This window comes from Poecilia formosa, unplaced genomic scaffold (assembly GCF_000485575.1).
Source record: "Poecilia formosa unplaced genomic scaffold, Poecilia_formosa-5.1.2 Scaffold370, whole genome shotgun sequence".
NCBI lineage: Eukaryota > Metazoa > Chordata > Actinopteri > Cyprinodontiformes > Poeciliidae > Poecilia > Poecilia formosa.
Window position 1 is genome coordinate 107,446 of NW_006800309.1, and position 16,450 is coordinate 123,895.

Genomic DNA, 16,450 nt, shown 5'->3' on the forward strand with positions numbered 1-16,450 from the left:
ATCCACTCACTATATTACAGCGTCGTGAGTGGATGAGTCCATCCTCACACAGCTTCAGTGTTACCAAAAGATCCAAAGAGATCAAGTGATTCAATCAGAGGGTAAACTAGATTAGGGTGATTTGGATTTGTGAGGGAGGGAAAAAAAGCCGGAGGGGGAGGAGGGAAGTTTAAGAAACTTAAAAATTATACTTAATTAAGAAAGAAGATGGCTTTGTCTAGCCTGGAGCCCCAGTGGGAGAGCAGCGGATTACTGGATTACATGGAGCGTCGCTGGTCATGTGAGGCAGCATGGTCTACACTGACCCAGCTTACCATCTTTGAGTAAGGAAGCTAAGCCTGGCTGTGAATGTGAACACACACATGGTGCTGGTCAAGCATCCTTCAATCTCCTGGAAAGACCTTAAATGACTTTTCTATCTCTGCTTGGCTTCCTCTCATACCTCTTTTATATCTTTCCTTCTTAGTTTTTTCACCTTCTCTTCCTCTCCTGACACCTTTTAATTCTCTTGACTATTTCTGTCCCCTTATCTCCTTTTCTTCCTCCTCGTCTTTTCCTGTCTGCCTCCTCCGGGCGAAAGGAGCCTCTTTCTGCTGCATGTTTTTGCACGAACAGCTCACCCATGCCCTCACAAATCCCGCAGTATTCACTTCCTCTTGCGATCAGTGGAGTAAACAATGAAACTGAAGACGGAAGAACACCCATTTCAGAACCAGGAGCAGAAACGCGGTGGCCCTAAATACAGGACACAGGAATATTAGCCTGGGTAAGTTTAACTTTCATTGACTTGCCAGCAGCGCATACAGCCTGTGTCTTGCTACTCTAGTTTAGTGTTTGAGCAAGTTGCACAAGCAATAATTAAGTTGCTTATTTTGTTTTCCCAGCAATCTTTTTCATGATATGGCTTGCAAATTTAAAAAAATATGCGATCAGCATACAGCTTGCTCCCTTTCTAGACAATATTGCAAAATTGTCATTCATCATATTTTGCATTTTTCAATGTTTTGCCCTGGCTTAATGTTTTACAGATTAAAACTGACTTAAGCTAAGTGAGGTTTTTATACATTTTTCTCTTTATTTTAGTCCATGCTCTGGAAGGCTTCCTAAACTGGATTAATGTAATTCCATATCAAATTAGGGTTAGTATGAACTACGCACTGGAAGGTAATAGACGTATCGCATTTGCAAACTGCTGAACGCATAAGTTTGGATCAAAGATGGAGCTTTATTGTGATAAACCTCCATCTTTGAACATCATGTCATAGGAGAGCTCCTGTTGTGGGCAAATGATTAGAGGGAGCAAGCTCAGACATGGCCTAGTCAAAGACTATAGACAATGCCAAGAAAAGTTTACCTCCGTACTTAGACGGAGACAATAACAAAAGGTTAACTAGATAATTGGGAGAATCACACAAGAGAGCAGCAGACTTGAAGGCAGAGCAGAATTAGTGGAATAAAGAAACACTAAAGAAACACAATAATCCTAAGAATGAAATGAGAAAACCTACAGTTGAAAAATCAAAGTCCACATGACAGCAAAGAATAGGCTTATAACTTTTAATATACATGTATAAAAGTATAGAATTTTTTTTGTTAAAAAGGCGCAAAACTACAACCAAAAGTATAATTTCATTAAATCTTAACATATTAAATTGTATAATGCTGCAGCGTTAAATATTAATCAGTTTTATTCATATTGAACATTTAAATTATTAGTGCTACCAGTCAGCGCTCAGACTTACTTCAGCGATAAAATAAAAAATGAAAATGAATTAACTATACATACATTTTTATACATATATGGATAATTTTGTTGTTGTTTTGCATATTGAATTTTACCTTCCAAGTTAAAGGGAGATTTTTGTTTTTTCTTTCGAAATAGTTTATTGGTACTTGGGACATTTTAAACATGGCATCGCAACGTTATACAGAAACATTTTTTACATTTCTCTTAACAAGTACAAGTAAATTAAACTAAAAGAAGATAAGAAGAAGGATATTAAAACAAAATCTCTGTATGTTAAAAGTTTAGCAGGACCGGAGTGACTCCTTACGTTGAAGCGAGATATAATTATTGAGAGGACAATATATTAGAACTGCGACTTGAGAAATATTGTCTTTAAATCCGTGTCAACCATCAACTTAACACTTAGTGTATTCAAAATTATTTTATGTCTTTTCATAAATGCTGTTAGACATAAAATTTTAATTTCACGATTTATTATCCTAACTCAAATATATCTTCCTTTTGTATGTTTCTATTTTCATACTCTATAATAAAGTAATATTGTTTTAATCTTTGTAAACTATTTTGCTTGCTCTGTTTGAACTGTTTTATGTTATAAGCTACTGTGACATAGCATAGTCCAACTAAACCCATTTATTAGTAAATTAGTACATCTAAAGTCCAACAATTAATTCATAATTAAATCATTTGAGTAAAGAAGTGGTTTTTCCCCCAAAGGTTTTTTAACTCCATGTGACGTTTTAGCCACATTTTTACATCACAGCTCTGTTCCACCCGATGCGCTTCATATATTTTCTGAAGCTAGTAAAAGTATGATCAATTTTTTCCTTTGTTTTAACCAACTAGATTAGCATGTTGATGTTGAAGTCTTGAAGTTTGGGTTAACAAAGACGTAAAGAGTAAGACGGGTCGATCCCTCCACCAGTCGTCTGTGTCAAGCGCCTGCTGCCCATCTGGCAAAATCAGACATTTTTCTACTCATTTTACTGGGGAGCTGAGCAAGTGTGCACATGGTGAAATATGAAGACACAAGTGCCTTTTAATACTCATTTCATTTACTTTGTTAATCAATAAACTCACTCACCGTATTTGCCTGGAAACCCAGACCCAGGTTTGAGAGAAAGAGTTAATGTGACTGGCTATTGTCTAGATGTTCTCACATACCTCGAATGTTCAGCCGACACGGATCTGATTCAGTCACTTTTATCTCAGTTTGGACATTTCAAATGCAAACTTAAGGGTCACAAACAAGGCATGGGCCAGCAAAACATTCTGTCAGTATGTTAAACTGCTTCACGGTGGGAACAAACAAAACATACGTGTCATCATCTAATAGCTTTTATTTAAACCATAAAAGTAGAAGTTATTCCCACCACAGCCAATGTAATGTAACAGCTCGATCATGACAGTTAAAATAATATTATGAGGAAAAATCCAAAACATCTTATAAATTTAGAAGTAGCTTTCAAGTTCATATTACACAAAATAATATTACTTTTTGTTATCCCCCTCTTTATAAAGCTTCACAACACGCTGACATCAGCTGGTTAGTTAGTTGTGCTATCTGCTCTGGTGCCTGCTGTTTAGTGTTTCACAGAAACACAGCTCATAGCTATAACATGATGGGCTTCTGTGTTTATTTGTGACTGTATTTTCTTTACAGCCACAGAATATTTTTGTAACTCTGGCCCTCTGTCTACTGACTGGACTTTCGCTGGTTTTGGAAAATAAAAAGACATGATGGCAAGAAACTTGATGGTATTATGAAGTAAGAAAGTGCTCAAGGCAGATCTGTTGCAGCAACATAAATCAAAGATTTTACTTTTGCCATTTTGACAAATTTGCTGAGAAGGCAGTGAGGGGAAAGAGCAGAGCGGAGGGAAACATGATCCCTGTTCGCTGTCCCCACCATGGATCCAACTTTCACCATAGACTGAATCAGACAGAGTGAAGGATCATTTACTTTGTTTTTTAAGCAGCGACAAACGGCAAATAATTCAAAACTTTATCAAGTTGTAAACTGGTTTGTATATTTGCCGTTTTATTTATTTATTTGTTTTATCGTTTCAATTTTTTTCCATTGAAACTCTTGGAAAGCGTGATTCATTGCTAGTTACTGGGAAAACCTTTTTTGACATTAATGGGCATGCTTTTATTAAATCAGTGATTTATATTAAACTCAGTTATGCGCAGGCTGCACGTCGACTTGTCCTGTCGTCTAACGAAGGACTCAAGTGAAGAGCTGCTTTGCTTAAAAGGATCTTAAATGGTGGAACTAATTGCTTAATGCAATTTAACTCTTTACTCAATGACTTAATTACAAAAATATAGCAAGTCACCAATGTGTTTGCACAAAAATTAGTGCTATAGAGAGGCTTTTTCTAGGTATTTTATGGGTTTTTCTTTTTTAAAGCAAAGCAAAAAAATCTCTGGGTCAAGACATTCCTGTTTAACAGTTTATTAGAAATGCTGAATTTTATTTTCTGGGAAGAACTACAAAAACTACACTGAATTAAAAAAATACTTTTTATAACTTGGATCAGGTAATATTGAGAGACATTCTGGGACAAAAGTCAGTGTAGCTATTAAACTTATTTCAGTATCTTTACACACTAATATTTATTGGGTTTTTATATGACAGATCAACACAAAGTAGCTCATAACTTGAAAGATAAAGCAAATTTACCTTTTCATTTTTCAAAACATATAGATATGCATACAAAATCTGAATACGTTACTGAAACAACCCACATAAACTTATGTTTGCAGGTTACTTTATTATTCCCCCATAGAGAAGAATTTGCACTGTTCAAATGAGACCTAAAATGAACTTTTTTGATTTACATGCAAAACATTACTTTGTGTGGCAAAAAACTAACAGTGAGTAAAATTATGAAATATGGTGCTGGCAGCGTCATGCTGTAGGTGTGTACTGCTACATAGCGGACAAGGAAAGTGGTTGAACCTGATGGATTAATGTGGATGGGGCTGAGTCCAAAGCAATATGAACAGAAACCTGTTAAAGGCTGCAAAAGACTTGAGACTGGACCAGAAAACTACTCTAAGCATACAAACCAGAGCTTTGTGTCAGAAAGACCCAGTCAAAGTCCAGACCTCGATCAGATTAAGAATTTGCGAGGCCTGAAAGCCAATGTTCACGAATGTGACATATCTTGAACTATTTCACAAAAAAGAAAAAAAAGAAAAAACATCATAAACAAATGTGTGTAAAACTGGGTCTGAGCTGATCTTGAGAAATGGCCTGTTATTCTTCCAGCTTTAGTTGCAGCTGAAGTACTGACTCAGGCGGGCTGATAACAAATGTACCTCACACTTTTGATATCTTTATGTGTAAATATCTACAGTATTTTACAAATTCTCAGTGATTTATATTGAATTAAATTAAACTCAAATTCTCACGGTCTTCTCCCCACAGGCAGGCGACCGTGGGCTGTCCTTGTTTTTCTCAGTTCCAGCTGCACGAACTCTTCTTATGGAATTAACCTCACAAACCTTGAGCATTTAGTGCTAGATTTGGTGTGCACTGCTGTCTGATCCAACCTAACGTAACCCTTCCCACCTGTCGCCACAAACCGTCCAACCTGCTGCTTCCCTTCGACTGACACGGCACCGCCGAACGCTCTTAAAACTCGCTTTGTGCGACAGAAATGGTTTCGCCGTCCAAACAATGCGAGCATAATGGTATTCAGACAAGGACTTTTGACCTTATACATAAAAGCATTCTGATATCAAGATAAAAGTGTTATTTCCATCACTTTTATTGACAACATTTTAAAAAATAACTTAAGTTATTGACTGATTGATTCCAAATATTAAGTCAATAAATATCATAGGATAATATTTCAATGTTCAAATGATTGGTGTTATGATGTGTATTCATAAGAAAGAGCCCAAGAAGAGGTGAAATATGGATCCAGCAGCTAAATGACATTAGATGGACGGATAAAATAGAAAATGAGAAAGACAGAGCAACTCAAAAGGCCGTAAGAGTCGATTTCCTCCCTCTACTCCAACAATCATCATCATCATCATCATCATCATCATCATCATCATCATCATCATCATCATATAACTGAACACTAAACCATTAAAAATAAGATCTGTGAAAACAGGCCAGCTGCTCCTGACTTTAAAATGAAAACGTTAAAAGTCGCCCATAACTCTGTGCGGACAGTCCGTAAAAAGACGCGCTGATCCGGCTTTTCTGCGTGGTCCTCATTAGTTCCTACTAATCGGACCTGACCAGGTTCACCTGAGGAGAAACCACAGGAGGCGCCAAGAAACCCGGGCGAAAATACTGAGAAGTCCTTCCAACGGAGTTTAAATCAGTTTGACTGATTTAAGGCTTTTATTACAGCTGTTTGTTATTGAATTGTTTGTAGTCTTAGAATAAATCACCTAAACTTAGGTAGTTTAACCACCTCTACAAATCATTAAATTATTCTAACCCCCCCGTATGGACCATTCGAAATTGCTCAGGTGTTAGCAATAAACAAATTTCACACTTTTACCTTTAACTTTTAAATTAATTAACATTTTAACAGTTTAATAAAGCTACCATTACAAGGCTTTGGTCAAAATGACACTTTAAATCCAACTTTTGCAGACTACTGCTATCTGAAAATGATTGAACACACTGACTTAACACACGTTTGCAAATCAGGCGTGGTCACAAACCAACCTGGTACCATTAACCGATGGCTTCATTAGTTGAATTAGGCTTGAAACAGAACATTGTGTAGTTACATCGCATGTTAAAGCTAAAGGAATAGTGGCTGGATCACCTGGACGCAGCAGGAAGACGAAGGCATCAATTACAGGTGACCAAAACACCTGCGGTAAGACTTTGCGGCAGCAGCCACTGCAGTTTCAGTTTCTGAGCACTGATATCGTCAGAGTCATACAAACACTACTGAGCCAAAACCTCCAATTTTCCCCGAACTTTATAAATAATCCAAAGCGGTTTTGTGGTTCTATTTTGGCGAGTGACGAGTGAAGAACCAGAACTTGTTGGGCCAATGAATCTGCAGTACTGTACGTCTGGAGGAGGTAGAAATAAGCATGCTGAATACAGCATGATGCATAGCAGAGGTTCAGGGGTGCTGTGGGGTTCAGTCAAATATCTGAAAGTCTTTAAAAAACTGTCAACCTGTCGATGAAGCATCTGAAGCTTTGAGCAGGACAATGGCTCCAAGCACATCTCGAAGTCTCTTTAAGGCTCGATTTCAGAAGAAGTCCTGGAAGATACTGCAATGGTCAACAGACCTGCACTCTATTGAAAAATTCAGGTTGGATTTGGAAAAGGCAGATACAGCACACAAACCCAACAATAAAAAGGAACTGGAGGCTTTAGTCCATGAAGCATGGCTGCAGATTTCTCATGACAGCAGAGATGAGCTCTACTAAAAACCAAAGATGCTGACATGAACAGGTGTGGTAGTTGTTCAAAGTGGAACTGCGTGATTAATTTGGAGAATCCACTTGCATTATCAGCCATATTACACTGTTAACATTGTTCTTTGGTGTGTTTATGACAAAAAGCAGCTAGTTTGTATGCATATGCAGTGGGGTTTGAAACATTTTAAATCTGCAGGGACATTTATTTTGGTTTGACACAGTTGTGATATTTATGTCTGGAACACCATCAACTTATTGGTTGTTAAGCTGTGCTGCTGTTCTGCATGAGGCAAAAAAAAAAAACATAGAAAAAGAAAAAGCTTAGAGCTTCAGTTTATCATTAATGCTCCATCACATAAAAATCAAACACCCACTGCATCTGTGGTGTAGCTCACTAAGTTTTGGTGAAATGGATAAAACTGTACAGCTTAACCTACCTATAAATAACATGAAAAGCAAAAGAGGAAAATGCAGACGTGTGTGAAAAGGTAAACATTTTTCTTTTATGAACATGGAGGAGCATAAAGTGAATTCTCAAGAACTAGCAAATCAAATAAAGTGTCATAATGTCAGCGTTGGCTGTAAACGTGTTCTGCTGTGTCGACGTCATCGAGCATAAAGAAAAACGGAGCAAACTTTCGACTGGCGGCAGCTCCTGTGTGGTCGAACAGCTCTATGACTCCAACCTAATCCATTTAACTGTTTGGTAAACATTGACTTGATGCAGCCTAGCTGAACTGGTCCTTTTGTTGGCCTCCAGATGAAGTGACGCATTTATCGTCCTAATCTTAGCCGCTTTCACGTCCTCATTGGCTCCTCGCGCTCGTTTTTCCCCATGTTTATTGAGCGACGCGCCGCAGGAAAACAAAGCAAAAAAAACAAACATGTGACACTGCCAAAGAGAGGCAGAAAATAACACGTACCAATACGAAAATACGAAAAAGGAAACATCAAAGAAGTTCTCTAATTTAGAATGAAAAGCTTCGATTTCTATCTCGAAGTCGAAGAAAACCAAACACACGACACTGGGTTGAAAGAAACCCCCTTCCCGTAAGCAATAATAACGTCTAGCAGCATGACGATGATAGCATTCAGCCTCCATTTGCGAGTAAAAGGATTATTTAAAAAAAGAAATCAAATTCCCAGCAGGTCAGACCTCTATTTATTTCTTATCTAATTGGCACAGATTAGAAGCTTTCATGGTGGAGAGGCAAACACATTTACTGCGAGGTGTAAGCGAGCGGGAAACACTTTCTGTAGAAAAATCACACGCTGTTTCTCTGCTAAAAATGACTTTGCTCTGGCAAGGCTAAGAAGTGTAATCCTAAAGTAGTTTTTTTTTTTTTAAAACAGTATTTAACCTGCTACTTAACCCAAATGAGATACTTTATCAGTAAATTATCTTAAAAATTAAAAAAAGAGAGAGAAAAAAGTGAGTTGCATATTTTTTTCAACTTTGAACAGAGGAAGCAGCAGATTCAGGATGTGCGTTTGAGCAAACAGAAAAGTAAACACAGAGAAGAGGCTTATCCGGAACAGATTAGCCACTTCTCACGTTTACCACTCACTACAAGCAGAGAGATAGGGATTACATCCATCATGATGGGATTACAGCTATTGGAATAAAAAAGGTAACACTTACAGGCCGAATTAATGTCACTTTGGAAAAAGGAGATGCTGTTGATGGGAAAGAAACCATCTTTGCCAAAATTCGAAATTTTGTTTGTATCGAAATTGCTAAGAGAGACGGTAATCTTGAATCAGAATGCATTAAAAACAGAGACGCTTGTTCTAAATCTTTTAAATCTACTAACATGTCTCCTAGAACAGAGCTCGCAAAAGATCAGCGTGATCGCATAACATCTATGGGAGATTTCAAAATAACGCTGCTGAACGTGTATGAACATACATCAGCAATGCATTTAATTTCACCGTCAGTCAAAAATGTATTTTTGGAATTGAATCTGCCTGATCCCAAAGAGTTTTGAGAAAATATTCTGTAGGCCAGTGAGACACAACTGGAGATTTTTGGAAGATCCAGATTAGTTTTTATGTAAAACTAACAGTATTTCATGAAAATAACATCTTACTGATAGTCAAAAATAGTGATAATAAGGGCTGCTCTGCTTAGTCAGCATCAGGACAACTTGCCAAAATTGATTAGGAAAGGACTGTGTGACCTCGGGTCAGGCTTACTTTGGTTATGCAGCATTGCAATGATCCAAACCACAGCAGGAAGTCGACCTCTGGTTGCCTCTCAGAGCGCAAAATAAAGGTTTTGGAATGTCCTAGTCAAATCCCAGCTTTAATCCAATTGTGATTGTGTGGGATTGATGTCCTTAAGCAAGTTGTATGGCAGAGTTAGAACAATTCTGTAAAGAAAAGTGGGTCAAAAGTCACTCCTAAACAGCGCTGTTAGGAGAGGCACAACCAGTTATGAGGCTTAAGGGACGATTCATTTTCCAACCTGGGTCAAACCGGTTTGGGTTGCTTTCCCCCCTTTTTAATAAATAAAATCATTGTTTGAAAACTCATGTTTGTCTTCATGCAGGTTATCTTGGTGTAAAGTTAAAATTAGTTTAAAGATCTAATTCAACACTAAGTGTGTCAAAAAGGTGAAAACAGAAATCCAGATGTGTCTTTTACATTTGATGCACTGAATGTTTTCCATGTTGGCTTCATTTCAGTAATAATGATTGATTCCCCTGACAGCAATATCTCATTATGACCCAAAATAAAACTATAGTAGATTCATTCAAAGCAAAAGAAAAGATAAAAAGTCATTACTAAATAACGCTTCTAGCATCATGTTTATACCCAAGTTGCTGTTTTGCTTTTGCCCACATTTTTCTACTTGCTCAGTTCAGAGACCAGCAGGACTCTCCGTACTGTGACCTCTGACCACAGTGGACTTAGTAGCTTTAAATGTTGGGTGTCTGGAGGCTTATTTGACACCTGTCAACATTCATTACCACAACCCTCCATTTGGGGTTGCACTGACATTTTCAGTGGCACTTCCTTGAAAAAGCTGGATTTATTAACAAAATGAAAGCACATTCAGTTTAAGTTACTACAATTTACAGGAAACGTGTTGCATACCGCACGTCTCCTCAGGCGAGTTGTGTTCACACAGGCGTCATTAATAAAGCATCGTGCTACAAATGAGTAGCGAGTTTTGACTCGTACATCTTGACTGGCACCTACTATCCTGTCAGGGTTCACGATTTCTTATATTTAAAAATATTAGACCAGCTATTAGTATAACGAGGCAGGATAATTAGAAATGTCTGCAGCAGAAATGCTTCATGGTATGAGTGGAAGACGATGCTGGTGTCCCCAATCGGTGTTTTTGTCAACAAGCAGGACTCTCTGCTGTGTTTTAGGGGAATTTCGTGACATTTAGAACAGCATCTATTATGTCTCCGCCAGTCACTTTTCACACAGAGGGACATTTCCGTTTTTTAATGGCTTGTTAGAAAGCATGCAGCTATTTGTGTTCACGACGAGAGTCGCTACCACTAACAAGCAACTGTTTAGCTTCAGTCACCAAAATGTGACAATTTCTTGGTGAAAGAAACAAGCTGGAAGATATTAAATATTGATTTCTTCTGTTGCCAATTTAAAAAACTGTAAACAATTACATAAGACAAAAAAAAGAGGATCAAGTTGCACCGTTTTCCTGACTGGCAGTGTGAAGATTCATTTGTTTTAGTCTTTAGGCACCATTTAAAACCTTACAATACTTTGAATTCATTATCTCTAGTAAGTTTTTATAAGACAACTATAAGACAGCTCAAAAGAAAAACACTATAATTTACCATAATTGTAATACTGTACAAAAATATAGCTGCCATTTAATGAATTCAGTTTGGTTCTATTTTTCTGATTTCTGATATTTTAGATGTTTGCTGACGTGTGGCTTTTCAGAGACAGTGCGAAGCAGTTCATCTACCTTCGATCAGCTAAATGTCTCCCTAATGAAGCTCAATAATAATAACTGGGTTTCCATAATGAAAAGGTTTCTCTGCGAATTGATTTGTTACAAGATCCAAGCCTCACTGCCGAGTCGCACTGATCCAAATCAGCTCTGACCGCTGAGCGCCTCGTCCAATCCTGAACATTTGGATTTTTTTCTTTTCTGTTCATTAAAAAAAAAAAAGAATCCTCTCATGTTTTTTGGTCTGCAAACAAACAGCTTTGTACTTTGATACACAAATGAAATATAGCTTAGGGATATTTGTTTTGACCTAATAATAGGGTAAACGTTGTAATCAATTCTTTGTTGGATTTATAACGATACCAAGGAATCTGTGACATGTTTTAATTTTGTGGCTAATGTCACAAACATCAGCCACACGGAAACAAAGTTTACACAAATTAGTTTGTATTTTTATATCCTTGAAAATCTGAATTAGTCAAAACTGATGTTAATGATTCTTTAAAGCCTGTTAATGATGGGCTTTAAAGAAAAACACAAATGATATCAATCAGTGAAAGCCTGGCTCATACAAGTCTAATACTTTTTAATGCTTTTTAATATAAGAGGGAGCACAAAATATCCCAGTGAGGTTATCGGTTTGGTGGTTTTTGAACCCAACCAAAAAAGAAAAAAATCAAAACTAAATATTGTGAAAGACAAAAATGCCAGCACATCCTTTTTTTTCTTATTATTTTTGCCAGTTTCCTCGACCTTCGGCATACACCAAGCTGTGTCACAGAGTCTTCCAGAAAATTAAGCATATCTTGTGATTTGTACACCTGTCACTCCTGCTCACCGTTGTTCCATCACTAATCAGAATTGACTTTGTTTCATAACTGTGTTTTCCAGCAACATGATTGGCTGTGAGGGCCTGAACAGATGAGCTGCTTCAATGGCGTGGGCCGAACCACAGCTCCATCCAGATCCACAGCCGCTACCAAAACACACACGGTGCACTCTTCTGTTTTACTCGTCTTTACTCCTGTTCTCGATCGGCTCCTTTGCTAATGCTGGTCCAGCAGAGCCTGCCCGTCTTCCTCTCCTGTCTGGACAGCCTTTCATTATCTTCTGGGGTGTCCCTGACTCTTCCTGTGCCGGTCGCCTAAACCCTACGTCCTTTGGCATGGAACGGGAGGGTCGAGTGGCCGTCTTTTACGAGGATTCGCTGGGTAACTACCCATATTTTCTGGACAAAAACACACCAATCAACGGAGGGATTCCACAGTACACTCGACTGGATGGGCATGTGCAGAAGACGAAGCAAGACTTGGAGGCGGCTTTGCCTGCGCCCCGGTACCTCGGCCTGGGGGTCCTCCATTGGGCAGAATGGGTCCCCCAGTGGTCAAGAAACCAAGAGAAACAAGCAATGTACCTGGAGGCTTCCAGGAAACTGCTCCGGAGTTTCTTCCCTAAATGGACCCCAGAGGAAGTGGAGAAGTGGTCACGGGTAAGGAAAGGAGGTCAGGAGATGTGGGAGTACAAAAGAGACAGAAAAAGAGTGTAACATTATTTAAAATATGATGTAAGCTGCTGTTACAGAAGGATGGAGGAGTTAATCTCATACTTCCTGTCATAGCTCAGGAGTTCCTGACATTTAGTTCTAACATGTCTATTTAAACGTACATCATCATCATGGCCATGATTCGGCCATTTCAGGTGGATAACAGGAATTTATCGGACATTTCTGACAGATATCCTCATCTTGCCACAGGTGGACTTTGAGGCAGCGGCTCAGTCAGTCATGGTGGAGACTCTGCGGGAGGTTAAACGATTGCGGCCCAAGGCATTGTGGGGTTTCTCCCCTTACCCTAGCTGCTATAACAGTGACCCCGCCCAGACGCAGTTAGGCAATTACAGCGGCCAGTGCCCCCCTGCAGAGATGGCCCTCAACGATGAGCTTCTGTGGCTGTGGAAGAGAAGCTCTGCGCTCTTCCCCCTCCTGACCCTGGAGAAGCGGCAGGTATCACGTCACATTAGACAGACAACAGAATCCACTTCTGTGGACTTGGGGACTGTGTGGTGGTCCGAACCAAACATGAATGTAATTGTACTTGGTATATTGTTTAAGTCTATATCTTTCTCCAGGGTGGGACAGTGGCAGCCAGGTCCTTCCTGTCAAGTCAAATAAAAGAAGCACTACGAGTAGCATCGGTGGCTGGAGCAGAGTTTGATCTGCCTGTTTTTCCTTTGGTAAAGAGCGTGTATGTTTCAAGTAAAACTTTCCTATCACAGGTAAGACACACCGCTTAGAAGCAAAACGTCTAGTAATCTTAAAGTGCATTACCATAAATGAAGTGACTAAAACGTACTTTGGGAAAACTTGCTTTTCTTTTCTTTTTTTTTAAGGCTGACCTCATCAACACTATAGGAGAATGTGCTGCCATGGGAACAGCAGGAGTTGTCATCTGGAATAGAAGTGAGATGAAAACAGAGGTACTCTATACAGAAGAAACACCAACATGCAACCACTGTGTAAATTGTTATACAAGCATCCCACTTTGGGTATATTCCATATATCACTGGGATTTTATCACAGAGTTGCTCTCTACCACCTTCAGGTCATCAAAAGGCTGACATTTTGTAGCTACGTCTGTATGTTTAGGGCCGTGATTTGCAACCTCTAACCGGCACTATGTTTACCTCCATCCATCTTTCCATCAACTTGCATCCAACTTCCATCAATTTCTTGTTCCCTCCGAGGAGAAGCAGCCCCACGGCATGATGCTGTCACCACCATGTGTTTCCATAGTGTACTTAGATTGATGTGCAGTGTTAGTTTCTCTGGAAAGAAACATTACAGCACAAAAAGTTCATTTTTTTTCCCCCTCCCATATGACTAGAATATATTTTTTCTCCATGTTTGCTGTTTCCTGGCTTGTGGCAAACAATAAACTGTAATAGTTCTTATCTCCCTGTATACACCGTCCCTGGAATGAAACATGGTGGTGGCAGCATCAAGCTGTGGGGAAGATCAGATTTTTACTTGCAAAAGCGTTAAGAACAACTGTCTGCTGAGCTATTACATAAAATACATTGAAATTTGTGGTTTTGCAATTATAAAATAACTTGGAGGTTAAACACTTTTGTAAGACACAGCGAGAGGTAATTATTTTTCAAGATTCCAGCTCAACCAGAACCTTTCTACCGTTTCGCTTTTTATCTATCCGTCTTATTTTTGCTTCCAATCTCTTTCTTGTTGCATCATTTGGCGAATCTACCTGAGTGAACTAATCAGGGCCCGTCAAACCTGGTCTTTATAAATCAAACCTGCTCAGCTTGTTGCCTCCATCGTCCTGTATGCTTCATCTGCTCATGCCTAATTCTGCCCATCTGTCCCCAGAGAGAGTGCCAAGACCTGGCCGTGTTTGTCCGTAAAGTCCTGGGCCCTTACGCCGTCAACGTTACCACTGCGACTCAGTCCTGTTCCTCCTCCCTCTGTCAGGGGAAGGGTCGCTGTGTCCGTCAAAACCCAGACAGCTCCGCCTACCTCCACCTGCCGTCCCAACCCAGTGCTGCAGACAAGTCAACAGAAAAGGTAGGAAAGTGGGATTTTAAAAGCAACATCTGCGTGTTCTCTGACTTTGTGTTTTTATGATGTGGAGCACTTTGAACTGCATTGTTGCTGAAATGTGTTACACAAAAACTTGGCAGATTGACATTGTGCTCTTATCAGAACAGGTGCAAACGTGGGAATTTTATGCTGCTACATCCAACCATAAACAGAAGTTAGGGGCTATTTTCTGTAGGGCTGAAATGATTATTTGGATTAAAAGTGGTTAATTGGTTATTGAAATAATCGTCAACTCATTCAGTAATCAAGTAATCGTTAACTGAAGCATGTAGAATAAAGAGAAGACATTTGCTGAAAAAAAAAACACTTTCATCCAAAGCTGTACAAAAGACATACATAAATGTTTAAAATACAAATAAATACAAACAAAAAAGCTTTTAGCCACAAATGAGGAAGTGTACACTAAAGTAATGCTATATTATTGCATTTTAGGAAATTATTTTTATTTTTTTTAAAAAGGGAATATAATTACTCGTTTATTAGCCTTTTTAATGTACGTCTAATATTGCATAAAAAGGCTTAAGTGATTAAATAATAGGATAGTCAATAAAATTGTCGATTACTAAAATATTCGCTGGTTGCTTGCAGCCCTAATTTTTTGCTTTGCTTCGACATATAAACTTGTTAATTTCTTAAAGTCCCTTTTTGTGATAATTTCAAACCAGAAAAAAACCCCTAAAGATTCAACTAAGCACGACAAAATGTCAGTGACTGTTTTTTTTTAATCTCTACTCTAGATAGGACAGACACTGTAAAATGTAAAAATAATGGATTTAATCTTGGAAAACAAAAGGATTACTTTTATCGTTCTCTCTCAGGCAGAGGGAGCAGAAGCCACCCAACAGCCAGATGCAGAGACTAAAGCGGCTGAACCAGATCCAGCTGAGATCTGGAAAAAGGACTTCCAGTGCCAGTGGTACAAGAGTGCAGATGGGGAAATCTCTGAACGGCAGCCCCCCAAGGATGGCGTGTCTGTTGGAGGAAAAGCTGAAGGAAACACTGGGAACGCGGCGGAGACCAGGACAGCTTCCACAACAAAAAGTGCCTCTGAGAGTTTGTTTAGAGGAAGTGATTTTGCTGGTACTGGAAGTCAAACAGTTTCAGTAGAAACACAGACAGACAGTGGTACGAACCTACTAGCTGCCCCGACCTTTCAAACGCTGCTTCTGCTGCTGGGGGCTGGATGCTTATGCCTGTGACCTTAAAATAAAAACTAACCCGGTCTTCATCAAAGAAGGTCTGTGGTGTAAACTGCAAGTACAAATCTCAACAAAGTGCCTTTTAAAATGTCTTGTCTCTGACAGCTGTAGGATTGCTGCTTTGTAGCTAAATTGCTCACTTTATTTTTAACAAGGGGAATTCAAACTATATTTAGAGCAGATGTCGCTGAATGTGCCAAGACACGGTGGTACAGAGAAGGAAACAGCTGTTGTGTGGGCTGGTTATCGAACGCAAAGGTTTATGTACCGTGGCAGAACTTTAGAAAACAGAACCCACACCTCCATCTCCTCACATTTACATTCTTGTTGATCTTTGTACGTCGGGTTGTGTGTGATCTCCTCTTCTCCATTTCCAAGTCATCTAAAAAGACATTTCACGAGTTGAAGGTCAATGATAGAAATTATTTTAAAAGGTTATTGCTTTTCCACTCCTCAAAGCCTGGCACCACCAAATCACGTGAATGATTTTTAAAATCCACCAAGGATTCGGGATTGTTGACGCAGCTCTGTTCAGA

At 39.0% G+C, this 16,450-nt stretch overlaps 1 protein-coding gene across 1 annotated transcript; it reads left to right on the forward strand.

Annotated features, from left to right (window-relative positions):
• The first annotated feature begins 369 nt into the window (after nucleotides 1-369).
• On the forward strand, nucleotides 370-16,444 carry LOC103154001 (hyaluronidase-2). Its single transcript, XM_016662370.1, has 7 exons — nucleotides 370-766; nucleotides 11,994-12,591; nucleotides 12,856-13,104; nucleotides 13,230-13,376; nucleotides 13,491-13,577; nucleotides 14,485-14,679; nucleotides 15,534-16,444. The coding sequence occupies exons 2-7, from the start codon at nucleotides 12,037-12,039 to the stop codon at nucleotides 15,912-15,914; spliced, it is 1,614 nt and encodes a 537-aa protein (XP_016517856.1). The 5' UTR covers nucleotides 370-766; nucleotides 11,994-12,036; the 3' UTR covers nucleotides 15,915-16,444.
• The last annotated feature ends 6 nt before the right edge of the window (nucleotides 16,445-16,450 follow it).